This window comes from Suricata suricatta, chromosome 8 (genome assembly GCF_006229205.1).
Source record: "Suricata suricatta isolate VVHF042 chromosome 8, meerkat_22Aug2017_6uvM2_HiC, whole genome shotgun sequence".
Lineage (NCBI taxonomy): Eukaryota > Metazoa > Chordata > Mammalia > Carnivora > Herpestidae > Suricata > Suricata suricatta.
In genome coordinates, this window is record NC_043707.1 from 87881777 (window position 1) to 87896007 (window position 14231).

At 39.1% G+C, this 14231-nt stretch overlaps 1 protein-coding gene across 1 annotated transcript in view; it reads right to left on the reverse strand.

Annotated features, from left to right (window-relative positions):
* IL23R (interleukin 23 receptor) overlaps positions 1–14231 on the reverse strand; it is a 60229-nt gene that overhangs the window by 1761 nt on the left and 44237 nt on the right. The window contains exons 8-10 of the mRNA XM_029949786.1: positions 6730–6813; positions 4008–4116; positions 3007–3097 (exon numbers count right to left, since the gene is read on the reverse strand). Of these exons, the coding sequence (XP_029805646.1) occupies positions 3007–3097; positions 4008–4116; positions 6730–6813 (284 nt within the window). The remainder of the gene's footprint in view (positions 1–3006; positions 3098–4007; positions 4117–6729; positions 6814–14231) is intronic.

The following is a 14231-nucleotide window of genomic DNA, read 5'->3' on the forward strand; positions in this document are numbered from 1 at the left end:
AATAAAAGAAAAGAAGGTGGGAGAATCCTTTTCCCTCCTAATTTTTTAATAAAGTAGTAATAAATATTTTGTGCTGAGGTTCTAAAGGTGTGCAGCTATACAATTCAGACATGAACAGGAGGATTGGTGAAGAAGGTTTTTATTTATATAAAAGCCTGATGACTCTTCTGGATAAGAAAATGACTTGAGGCCTTGGAGCTTGATGGCTGGCTTCCCAAGGCAAATAACTCCCACCCAACACCATTATAAAATTATAGCCAGTTATAAGGACTGAATGTTTGTGTTCCTCCAAAATTCATATGTTGAAGCCCTAATCTCTAGTGTGATGATATTAAGAGGTGGGCTCTTTGGCGGGTAATTAGGTCATGAGGGTGGAACTCTCATGAATATAAGTAGTGCCCTTATAAGAAGAGACAGGAGATTGTGATCCCCCCTCTGCCACGTGAGGATATAGCAAGACGGTGGCCCTGTAAGAGAGCTCTCACCAGGAACTCAACTGCCAGTGTCCTAATCTTGGACTTACCAGCCTCCAGGACTGCAAGAAATAAATGTTTGTTGTTTAAGCCACCCAGTCTCTGTAATTTTGTTACAGTAATTCAAGCTGACCAAAATACCACCTTTTAGTCTTTGGACAGAAAATAAAACTTCATCTGAAGGTTTGCCTCTAATACCAGGAGCCCAGAATGGGCAGGAAGTTGGGCAAGAAGGAAAACCTTGAATAAAGCAGCATGAAGTGTCGTTCAAATTTTCTTCAGGCTCAGCCTCAGGGAACTTACTAGGTTTGGGTTGGAAAGGACAGACATGTATTCAATGATCAGATGAAGTAAAAAGGAACTAGACACGCTATAAGAAATGAAGACTACAAGGCAGCTGTGTTCCAAAGAAGGAGGCATTTTCCGCACTTCAGGTTGGCAACTCAGTGAAGTGGGTGGGAGTCAGACCACAGTGAAAGACACAGAAGAGCAACAGGGACCATTCCAAAATGAAGACAATAAAGGAAGAAGAGGATCTGACCACAGCAAGGTCAGGGAGAATCCTCTGAGTCACAGAAAATCCCCAATTCCCTAAGATAATAATTAGTGGGGGAACTAGACAAAACTGCCAAGTGGAAAGAATATTAAAATTATAGTATTTATTATCTGTAGTTTGGTGAATATATGCTTGTCCTTCAGTGACTTGTTAACTATGTACTTCATTATATGTGTGGGTTTAATTGTTCTAGATCGCCCCCCCCCCGCCCCCCGCTATTAGTAGGCAGCACTATAGCCTTCAAACTCAGCCATATGCATACCCTTTCTTTTCTTCAAGTATCCAGATACAGGAATCCCTCCTTTGGCTCAAAGTGAACCTTTCCACCTCATCCCTTTAGACCATCACCTCTCCTCTTCTTTATAGTCTTGTTGGATCAATATTCCCCCTTGATCTGTAGTACTTCTTAAGCCTGTCTAATATAGTATAAACATACTTCTGACTCATGTCCTTCTGAAGCTACTGTTGTTCATTCATTGTACGAGGATGTGAGAGCTGACCATGTGTCAGCATAGCCCCTTTCTTTACTTCCCATTAGAAGACTGTCTTCATTCTCAGCCTCTATTTCCTCACTTCCTAATCACTTCTCAACTCACCAGCGACCTCCCCCTTGTCACATTCCATGGGCTCATTTCACTCCTTATGTTATAGATTCTCTAAAAAGTAGTCAACTCCATGGTTCCTTGCTTTTTGACACTTTGCTCATACCTCATGATGCTCATTCTCAGCTGGATACTGGAATCACTGGGGAAACTTTGGACAGTACTGATGCCTGGGTCTCCCCATGCCCTCCCTCCCCAAGAGCTCTTGGAATGTGGGCCAGACATGTGGATTCCAATATGCCACTAAGGCTGAGAACTACTATCTTAGGGACATCTCTGGGGTTGGGTAAGGAGTTGATTAGTGGGCTCAACAGAACTACAAACAAGCCAGTTTTATTTGTTTTATAATTTTTTGTTTTCCTCACATCTTTTGAACAATAGGTTTCTAAATTAAAAGTAAGTTTTTTAAGCAAGTTTGAACATCCTTGTCAACAGAATGAAGCCTGAGTTTTATGAAAAGACCTATGATCTCATCCCACTCACCATTCCAGCAATACACCACCCACTCCTCACATCAAGCCTTTAAAAAAAACACCTAACATGTGCTTCTCACTCACCTCTGTGCTTTTGCTCATGCTGCCCTCTCTATGTTGAATGTTTTGTTTCTCCTAAGTGACTCCTTCTCATCTTGCCATATGGTTCCTCTATACGCCTGTTATATTTGGTTTCATTTCTGTCGCTGTATTTACATTGCTGATGGCAGTGCTTGGATGCTGTGTCTGTCCCATTTACTTGGTCTGGACCCCTTACTGGTGAAACTGGAATGCCAAAAAATAGAAGGAGCACACATAGGAGAGTCTTTCTCCTCCTCCAGAATCAGCAGCTCCTCCATAATTGGCATAGTCCCCTATAGCCTCAGGTCCTTCCTAGCACACCCTTCTCTTTTTTTATTTTGAGATGGAAACCTGGCCCCCGCCCCTGGGACACCATCATATTTCTTTTCCTCTCACATTTATTTTCTCAACTCCATTGAGTCTCAGGAGTGAAGCACATCTCATCTGCTTCTCCAGTCTCATGTAAAACAGAAGCCCTTTTGTGTCTTTAAGCCTCATTTTATTGAGTTTTTCTGCCCTCCTCCTTCTGTCACTGAAATCATCTATCAACTTTTGACCATCACGTGACTGACACTTGGCCCACAAACTTCCTCTTTACTTTTCTTTTTTGAGTAGCATTATTTCTTTCTTCCTTCTCTCTTTCTTTCCCCTAACTTTAAGTATAATTTGAAATATGTATAATTCTGTTTTGACATGTGTTTATACAATTATGCTAAAATGTACACACATTTACTTATTTAAACAGAAATTCTACTCTAATTGTTGGATTGCTCTCTTGGTCTTAAGCACCACTTGGTTTTTATTTGATGGTGTTTCGTTACCTGTAGCATTTTTACAATATTACTGTTTTCTATATTAGGAATATCTTCATGAAGCCACTTTGGTATTAGCAATAAGATTCTTCTTTTAATTCTAGGAAACAAAAATGACACATTAGAAGGATTTTACTTTAGGATTGGTTCAGGCAATCACATAGGAGACCAGGAAATCATCTGGAATGGGAGGGAAATGCATAATAAAGATTAAACTTCCTGACACAGATTTCCATCTCTTTAGAAAGTTAAGTGGGAAGTGGCTTCAATATCTTTTCAGATGTTCCTCCTCTTTCTGTTGCTCTGCTTTTCTCTAATGAGGCAGAACATTTCAAAACACTCATACTAGATTCAAGGTTAGGTAGGAGAGCCACCCTGGAAGTAAAACTGTATTCATGTAAAATAGGGCGAGCAGAGGTGCCTAGGTGGCTCAGCCACTTGAGCATATGACTCTTGTTTTAGTCTCAGGTTATGATCTCACAGTGCCTGGGATTGAGCCCTGTGTTGGGCTCTGTACTGACAGAACAGAGCCTGCTTGGGATTCTCTCTTTCTCCTTCTTTCTCTGCTCCTCTTCCACTTGTGCTCTCCCTCTCTCTGTCTCCCTCTCTCTCAAAATAAATAGACATTAAAAAAAAAAAAAAGAATCTCCAGGCACTGTATGTAAACTTGAGGGCACTGTCAGCAGGCAGTGAAGGAGAACACATGAATTATGATTCCAGCTGGTTCTGGGCTCCTGGGTTAGTGCTCAGTGACCTTGGGCTGACCACTTAACCTCTGGAAGCCTAAAGGAAGTGATCTGCAAAATAGGCCTTCAGGTTTCCTGGCAGGGTCATTGTGAAGATTAAACCAATGACGTGTAAAGAATTTGACGTGTGTTAGTAATCCTTAAACACTGCTCCTTTTATTTTTGTCTTTCTCTGATTAAAAATGTTGATGGGTTTTCCTAGTAAATAACTGAATTGACTAAGTTTGGTCTAAATCAGAAAACAGAAATTCTACAAAAACATACCCAGTTCGGAGAGATCTGTTAAATATCCCAATCAAAGAAAGAATAGACAACATAACAGCAAAGAAGATCATTCCCAATAAAAATCCAATGTCTTGTTGTTGCCTATTGTCTGAAAGGAGAGAAAAATAATTTTAGTGAAGCATTAGTGTCCGTGGGATGTCAGAATCATTGTTCTCTCTGTGCAAAGCAAAAGTCATTGATCTCAAAGGAAAAAGGAAGGGGAGAACAAAATTAACCTTTACTTTGGGCTGTGTATATGGTGACAGCCCTTCCGAACTGCACAATATCTTGTATGTGAGAAAATTGGCTGCACGTATCTGGTATCCGTGGGTTTGTAGAAGTGCATCACTGGCAAAAGTGGTCAGCATTAGACATTTTTCTGAGCTTGTGCATGCATATTTTATATAAAAGTGTTTAGTGGTGAATCTCATTTGTTTTGTCTGACACAAGTAAGAATTCCCAATTGCTGATAACAGAGTCTAAAGCTAACCACAATCACAACTGAGGTTTCTTGGGTTTTCTTTTTAAAATTTTGAGCAAGGAAGAAGTTAATGTACAACTTGTCACCACTCTTCAAAATTTATCGTTCATGAATTTTTTCTGCTGATAAACAAACACCTTAATATATGAGAAAGAAACGCAAACTGATATATATCTTGCACTCATATTTTATTTAAAAAATGCTTTTCTTATATTTAGAAGCTTAATCACCCAAAATCCTTAAATAATTATTATGATATATCAACACATTACCTACTAGGCTCATCACATTTTCTCCCTAGTACATGAAAAAAAATCCCATTTTCTATTTTCAGATATAGACTATAATAGAGACTTGTCTATCACACTGGAGTTTGTTCTGAGTGATGATGGGTTTTTGGCCTCCTTCCCATCCTCCTTCCCCACTTCCTCATTCCATTTGGCAAATATTTATTAGATACTTACCATTGGCAGACACTTCACTGGCCCTGCCCTTGTTATTTCCCAGTTGCACCTGCCATACACTTAGGAGTCTCCAGGCCTGTCCTTAAGCCAACTGGTGTTTAGGGGCCAGGCCAGTGTAGCTTAGCCCCAACTCCAAAGTCCTAGGGGATATGGAATTAGTGTCTTCTTAGAACTACAACTCTATTGCTGAAGATCTCATACAACTAATAGGAGGTAGTGCCTGGTAAAGACTAGAGAATCCCCACAATAACATGGGGCCAGGCAGCCAGGCATAGGGATCTAAGGATAGAGCAAAGTGATTAAGAGACAACTGGAGATACCTGGGTTCAAACTGGGCTCTGCCCTTACCAGCCCTGTCACCTTGGAGCATAATTATGAACCCACTGAAACTCAGATTTCTTCTTCTGTAAAATAGATACCATAACACCCATCTTAATAAGGCTGCCACGAACTCCTGACCTCCCCCGTTCCCACAGAAGTATCAAGGGGCAGGCCTGGGTAGGCATGTGTAATTAGGGATATGTACTGAGCCTAAGCAGTTGGCTCACTGATTTGCATGTATGAATTCAGAGTGGCCTCACCTTGCTTCATGTTTCTTTGTAATACTTAACTGCCACCTGACTAATTTGTTGTTGTTTTCCTCTTTGTTTTTCTCCCAAACTGTCTAAAATGGAAGCTCCATGAAGACAGGGACTTTGTTCATTTTTTCACTACTGATTTCCCAGCCAGTACAGTGCCAGGCACATAGTAGCTGCTTAGTGAATATTTGTGGAACAAATGAATGGAAGTCCAAAGAATGTCAATATAACCTGCAAAAATTCTGATACTATTCCTGTCAGATTTCTTTTTTTAAACTTTTTAAACATTTATTCATTTTTTGAGAGACAGAGTGAGCAGGGGAGCACAGAGAGAGGGAGGCACAGAATCTGAAGCTGGCTCCTGGCTCTGAGCTGTCAGCAGAGCCCAATGAGGAACTCACAAACTGTGAGATTGTGACCTGAACCAAAGTCAGACATTTAACTGACTGAGCCACCCAGGTGCCCCTATTTCTGTCACATTTTTATGCAGGGAGATAAATGGTCTACCATTGGTACATAGTGAAATAGTTATCTCTAAAGTTTTTCAGGTTGAAATTTCTATTTATATAATATAAATATAATTATATTTTATATACATACAAATAAATATAATTTAGAATTATATTTGCCCATTACATAACCTGATCTCATAATTTTTTAATGCCTAAAACATTTAAGTGAGCTCATCAATGGAAAATATTGAATCACACTAACAAAACAAGAGCTAGTTTGTACATAACAAAGAGGACAGACTTTAGGATTTGAAAAACAGGATTTGAATTTTAATCTGTCACTTATTGTGACCTTGGACAAGTTCCTCAGCCTCTCTGAGCTCTAGTTTTCCGGTCTATAAAATAGATACACAACACTTGTCTTACCTGGTTGTTTTGAAGATTGAACAAATGATGTATACAACCATCTACCACATAGTAGACACTCAAATTACATTTTTTAAAGGAGTTTTGGGGTCCTGAGCCCTGGCACCTATTGAAATGAAAATGTATCCAACCCATAGCAAAAGCTGACCAAGTTCTTTAATTTCAATTTTAAGTGGATCTTTATTGATAATTTCCATACAGAAAGCTTATGCCATATCTTATTCTCAAGAAATTTATGCCTGACACATGATTTTTCAGTTGGAAGGTTCAAAAGAATGATTAGTAAAGACCACTCAAAAAACTTAAGTAGTATTTTCTTACCAACAGTACCTTTAAAGATGGAAGCAATTAAAAGCCCAGAATTCTGAGTTTCATGTTGGAATGATTTCAGTGTGGCCTTGGGAACTTAAACGAAAAGAAAACAGGGTGAGCGTCTTACATTTTTCATTCAGCTTATTCTATTTCTGAATTACCCATTTTCACTTGTTTGGAGATGATTAAAGTAAACTTTAATAGGCTTGTAAGTGGAATAAAAAAAAGGCTTTTGAATATATGTGTCTTTTTCCCCTCCTTTTAATTTAATTGGTCAAATCCTAAAGAAAGAAACACTGAAAGGACAATAAAAACTAGCTTGAGTTTATAAAACCTCATTAGATATGTCCTCTAATTTCATGAGGTTTATAGGCCAAAAATACCAGGCAGTTTTATTTAATTCACTGACCAAAAAAAAAAAAAAAAAAAAGCACAATAACTGGTCTCTACTTGAGTCTTTCCAGTAGAAGATGCAATAAATTTTAGGTTTCCATAAGAGCCTCCAAGATGTGTCACTTTTACCTTTGCACAATCTTTGAGATGCTGTTGGTGAACACTATCTTGGCTCCATATAAGAAGCTCAATTTTGATTAGCAGACACTTTGAGGTTGTAACACAGGGGTGGAATGCTATTAATGACTTCCCTCTGCTCCTTTCCCACTGGCAAAGATCCTGGCCAGCCCTGTCTAGTCATAAAGACTGTCAGGTCACGGCTAATGAAAGCTTCTGACCAGGGTGTGGTGAGCAGGCTTGGCAGCTAACTCGCTTTCAGTCTGAACTCAAAGGAGTCCTGGAGCTTTCCTAGCCACCTCTTCCTTCTGATAATTAAAAGCTGCCAGAGGTGACTTCAAGGAGGCTATTCTGCCAGTTGACAGAAGACATTCCTGAAAATGGTTCTAAGCCTGGATTCCTAAGAGTGCCTCAAAGCCCTATTTATCCATTTATTCTAATTCTTTCTTTTGAAGAGTTACTTGTGGGGCCAGGGAGAAATCACAACTTGAGGCAGGCTTAACTGCCACCATGATCTCACAGGCTTGTATAACAAGCTATGTGACCCAGACAACTCTCTTTGAAAAAAAATATCATGGAGTTTTGATAAAAAGGTCCCTATGGTCTTTGGAAATTTTTGAAAAAGGTCAATCTGGGTGCAGGCAAAGGCTCAGTAGTTTTCTAAGAACAATGGTTAGTGAATTCTACAAGATGAAAACATCAGAAGAGCAGAAAGTACTTTTCTGTGTTTTTATTCTGTCTTCTCTATAGCAAGAAGAAAATGTTACAACAGTGAATTGTAACAAATCAGAATTTCTTTTTGACCTCTCAATGGTTCGCTAAGTCTCTTTTGTTCCCAAGTATGTGGCTCTGTCAAACTCTGAGGGAGAAAGATTATGCCCCAGTGATCACCAACCAGCCAGGTTTATTCATCAAAATTAGTATTTTGTAGGCTATATTCATTATCAGGGAGCCCAAGCAGGAGTCCGCATCTACATTATTTTGAAACATTAAGATGAGAAATATTACATTAAAATGTAACACAATTTTCAATTTGGCAAAATCATGGGTTTATAGCATATATTGCTAGATTATTTTTGTTTTCACTTTCATTATTTTAAAATTAGCATTTTTATTTAAAAGTAATATGTGGTGCTGTTGGCTTTTAATGCAGGTTAATTTAATTCTGCTGTATAGACTACAGGTGGTTATTTAGCAATGAAACTTCAATTATTAATTTGCATCACATAAAAATAACGTTTATATCTAACTAGGGCTTTATTAGCACTAACAGAATAAACACAATCATCCTTTAGGGCCTTTTTGTGATCATAGTTTCAAATCAACCAGATGCATTAATTTAAATTACATTAAAGTCATTTAAGAGAGATGATTAATTATCAGAGGGCAATTTCACAAGAAATCAAATATCTGAAGTGAGACAATTTATAAATAAGATTGTCAGAGAAGAAATCAAGCCAATGACAAAATGTTTAAGCATAGGACTGAAATGAAGCTGTTTATACTGGACTATATTTTTCATGGTATACTGACACCAAGTGGCTAGGTCATTTTTTAAAAAATCATACTTCATATTAGTATGAGAGCAGTAACCTTAATAGAGAAAAAAAATTTTAAGAGGAAAAAAGAAAGGGAGAGAAAAAGAGCCATCCCTAATCCTCCCCCCTGGATCCACTTGCTAGTATTTTCAAGTATTTTGATGCAGAAAGCATTCACAAACACAGAATAATGTACACACACACAGAACCTTTATAACTGAAAAACATTGTTTCTATCATCTCTAATCATCAGTGTATTGCCTAATGTGCTAGAAAAAAATCTCATGATAGTTTCATCATTAATTTAATATCTGTGATGCTAGATCCATAATGAGATGATGTATCCCTGTCATTTCTCTCACCTCACATACCTTGATGTACTCAGAAACTCAAATTATCTCTAATTTGGCAAGAGTTTTAATATAACTTATACACACTGGTATTGGACTTTAGAATTAGTCTTGCTGAAGACAGTGTGTTTAAATGAAAATCAGAGGGAGTTTAGAGTAGTTTTAAACCAAAAAAATGTTTCCTATTCTTGGATAAGACTTGAAGCATTTAACATAACTACATTCTGTGGCCCAACAAATGCTAGGCTATTTTCATCAAATTTCAGAAGTGCTTGGTTTTAGTAAGAATGTATCTGTTTCTGAGGGATGATACCAAATCAGACTTTTCAGTCTTTCTCTATATCTATACCATGGAGGAAAGTGTGTTTTATATTCTTTTTAAGTGACCACTCATTGAGTACTGATTATGCTCAAGGTAATATACTAGACTTTACATGTTTTCATTTAATCCTTACAGCAGTCAAATCAGTTAGAAAATACTATTGTCCTCATTTCATGGATGAGGAAACAAAGGCGTAAAAAGGATAGATGGCTTGCCCAAAGTCACCTAGGTAGAGGTCAAAGAGTGAAAACTTCCATCTAATCCTGCCACATAGTTTGTGGTGGTCCTTGGTTCCATTGATTAAGAAGCTCACTTCAGCAAGATGGCTTCTGGTGGGGCAGGTGAGTGGGCCCTGCAAATAGCTGCTCCCAGGCGGAGACCCGGCCATCGCTCCTCCAGGGACTGGCCACAATGTGTGGGAGCTGCTGGCCTTGTAGGACTCCAGCCCACACCACAATGGGCTGTGGTTTGGCTGACCCACTTAGCACTGATACCAGAATCTTCCAGCTTACAGTTATTTCCCCCTGAAAGCCAACTATTTTCTTTGATTATACAAGCAAGGCACGTTAATTGTAGGATGCTTGAAAAGTATAAAAGAGGATGGAGAAGAAAGTGCAATTTTATATTTGTTCACAAACTAGAAGCAATCTCTTTTTATGTATTTGTTAACAGTCTTTTGTGTATATCTGTATCCTAGTGGAGATCATTCTCTCTACTAAATTTTGTGTCTTGCTTTTTCTTTTCTTTCAATATTGTGTCATGAACATTTTCTCATTAAAAATTGTTCAAAATTGTCATACTAATAACAATTTAATACTTCATCATGCTTTTACTATATTTATTCAATCATCCCCCTATTGATAAATTGTATAGCTTTGTGGTTTCAAACACCCTCTTTGGATTCAGTTCAAATCCTGGCTCTACCACTTGGAGTTGCATGGCTCTGGGTAAGTTGCTGAACCCACTGTGACCAGTTTCTTCATTTGTAAAACTGGATAATAACAGCACTTCACCCCTGAGATCTAATGGGATAGTTCGTATCAAGTACTTAGTACTATGCTTTACACAAATTAAAACCTTAATAAACATTAGCTATTGCCATTATTGGGGTTTCAGATTGTTTCAAAATTCTTACTATTATAACTAGTTACTGGAGAAATATCATTATACATAAATCTTTTTTTCTGTATCTCTGCTTACTTACTAAGTCTAGATTTCTATTAGTGGAATTACTGGGCCAAAGGGTAATGGACATTTGCAAGTTTTCTTTATTTGCTTTTGCCTCTGCCAATCATGGTGTCAAAGTCACATTACCCAAGGCCTACATCTTAAAGGTTTTGACCAGAGCTGTCACAGGGACCTTTATAGACTTTTTTTTTTTTCAGTAGGCTCTAGGTACAAGAGGAGTCATATTAAAAAGACCAAGGGTATTTTTTTCAAATTTGTTTTCTTAACATAAACATCTCCTTTTGTGTTCTCTCTTTCTAAGCTCCTTCTAACAATCTTACCTGCTTCACAGTGTTTATGTGCTATCTCCCCATGCCAGTTTAGTTCTAGGGTTGGAATTCATCATTATTGGGCTAAAGGTAAAGATTTGACACTAGTCTGAGTCAGTTGTCACAGCAGAAGACAATGACCAGACCTACTGAATAGGCACCAGAAGTCCAGGGCAGGAAAGTGATATGTCAGAACAAATTCATTACCACATCTGGAAAAACAAGTCAGATGATGAATCATTTTATGAGCTACAGTGTCATGTCACCCTTGTGTATTAAGAATAGGAGGGTGTGACTAGATGTATTCAAAGGATTATCTTCATGCTTATATTCCTAAGCTCTTGAGTACTTGGTATGTAGCGGAGAAGAAAGTGAGAGGGGTGCCTGGGTGGCTCAATTGGTTGAGTGCCCGACTTCGGGTCAGGCCATGATCTCTCAGTTCATGGGTTCATGCCAGGCATGTCAGGCTCTGTGCTGTCAGCTCAGAACCTGAAGCCTGCTTTGGATTCTGTGTCTCTCTCTCTCTCTGTACCCCTTCCCGGCTTGCACTCTGTCTTCATCTCTCTCTCTCTCTCTCTCTTTCTCTCTCTCTCTCTCTCTCAAAAATGAATGAATAAAGATGTTTAAAAAAAAAAGTGAGAAATATATGTATGCTGATCATACGGTTAAAGAAAAAGATGAAGAGGAAAAAGTGAAATGCAGCAGCTATCCCAGGGAATTTTCCTAAGTGACACAGAGCCATGGATTCGATGCCAAAGAGTAACAAAATGTTATATGCAGGAATGGGCAGCTTCCAAGTCTTACTCAATAGTTTAAGATTTTTCAAAAGCATAACCTTGCTCCCAAGCATAGCACGTGCCTATTCCTGAGTCTGAATAGTCTAGTGGACATTTGCCATTTTTTATTTGCTCAGTACCAGGACATACTTCCTTGTGGGCATCCTAAAACAGGTAAGGAGCAGGAAAGGCTTCCCACTGTTAAAACCTCATTGGAACAAAGATTCCCTCTCCCCATTGCCAGCAAGTAGCTACAAGCAGATGACCTAAACCTACCTGATGCTTTCCTCCCTCCACTGGCACAGAACTACTCCGTTCCGGGAAATCACAGCAGCAGCTACATCTAGGGCCTGGTAACAGCAGCACGATGGGGAGTCCAGGCAGGGCGAAAAGCAGTCAGTGTCAGTGACCACAGTGCCAGGTGCAGCGTCCTTACCAGAATCTTTCAGACTGCAATTGTGGCTGTGGTTCTTGTTCCCGCAGTCTTTTGTATCCTACTTATGACTATTTGCTCACTGATTTCTAGCTATCTTTCCAATATTTCTGCTTGAGAGAATTGATTTGATTTTTTTTGTGGGCACTGAATCACAATGACTAGCAAAATTTGCAATAATAGGTGGTGGGGTAGATAGGTGAGGAAATGCGGTAGGTCAAATAGTAACCACCCTACCCTCCAAAAATGTCCATGTCCCAATCCCTGGAACCTCTGAATAGATTAGTTTATATTTAAAAAAAAAAAAGGGATTTAAGATGGGGGAATTGTCCTAGATTATAGTGGTGGGTCCAATGAAATCATAGGAGTCCTTACATGAAGGCAGGAGGGTCAGCGTCAAAGAGAAAGAGATTGGAAGATGCTATGCTATGCTACTGGCTTTGAAGATGGAAGATGGGGCCACAAGCCAAGAAATATAGGTGGCCTCTAAAGTCTGGAAAAGACAATGAAATGAATTTTCTCCTAGACCCTCCAGAAAGAACATAGCCTGTTGATATCTTGACACTAGCCCAATGATACTGATTTTGGAATTCTCACCTCCAGAATTATATAATAAATTTGTATTGTTTTAAGCCACATAGTATTTGGTTAAAGTTTGCAATAACTTGTTAAAAGAGCAGTAGGAAACTAATACTGAAGGTTATTACTCTCTCATAGAAAAGCATAATCTTTATTCTTTATTAGTGGATGTTGTGAATCCCAGAGATTATAAAGCTCTTATGAATTTTTTTTAAATTCTACAGAACTCTGGTTCTCTTTTAGGGGTAGGACATGAAGAAGATTGAATAAATCCATATGAAGAATCTAAACTGGGGCACCTGGGTGGCTCAGTCGGTTGAACATCTGACTTCGGCTCAGGCCATGATCTCACGGTTGGTGGGCTTTAGCCCCGTGTCAGGCTCTTTGCTGACAGCTCAGAGCCTGGAGTCTGTCTTCAGATTCTGTGTCTCCCTCTCTCTCCGACCCTCCCCTGCTCGCTTACTCACACACTCTCTCTCAAAAATAAATAAAACATTAAAAAAAATTAAACTGAGTAGTATTTCAGGGAACACTGGGTGTCTGTTTAAACCCATTTAGTAGCCATTAATGTACATATTTATAATCCATCTCAGTATGAATGAATCAGAAACCCCTAATTACAAATAACAGAATTTTTGAAAAGCACGATTATCTGTACCAGACTCTAATCTGTGTTCTATTTAATATCACTTATATTTAGTTCCACTGACATAACTTTTTTTCTCTTGTAGTCCCTAAAAGTTCTGAAAAGTTAATGAGAATTTTAAAGGAGTCATTGGTAATGCAATAACCAGTGTGAGAACAAAACACAGTGTGGTTTAGTATCTTGCTCATACTTGCCTTCCTCTGGAGAATTGTCAAAAAAAGAAGAATATGGTTTCTCTGGGAAATTTTGCTTCTTCAAGTAGCTATTCAAGCAAGTTAATTAATCATTAGGAAATATGACTGCCCTTCCCTCAGGCCTCTGACCTGTCATTAAAAGGATTATAGAGCCTATGCCGTTCCCTCATTGCAAAGCGATTGGTACTGCAGCAGAGCGGGACAGCACTCCTGCTTGCTTAGCAGTCATCTTTTCACCTTTTTGTATATCCGTCCTATGGAATTTATGGAGCTGACTTTCACATTTCTAGTGTTGGTTCTCTACACACACAAGTTATCTTTTCCCCTGTGGGGCTCTTTCTGTACTGCTTAAAGACCCCAGGGATTTTTACAGTGACTTTCCAGGTTGGTGGTCTAGAAGCTCCAACGTCAACAGTCAACAGCTCTCAGTGGTTCCCAGAGCCTCAGCTGAAACCTCACATCCAGAGGCAGGGTGGGGGCTAGGCAGAGGGAGTAATGTGGGGCATGATGGTTCACTGGCACTACGATCCTACGTGCTGTGCGTCTGGGGATCCTACGCTGCCGAGGTGGGGGAGGGTCTCAGCTCCAAGCAAAGCGGTGGGCAGGAGGAAGAGGAAGCAGAGATGTCAGATAGTACTATAGATAATGCCCTGAAAGTCTCATGTAC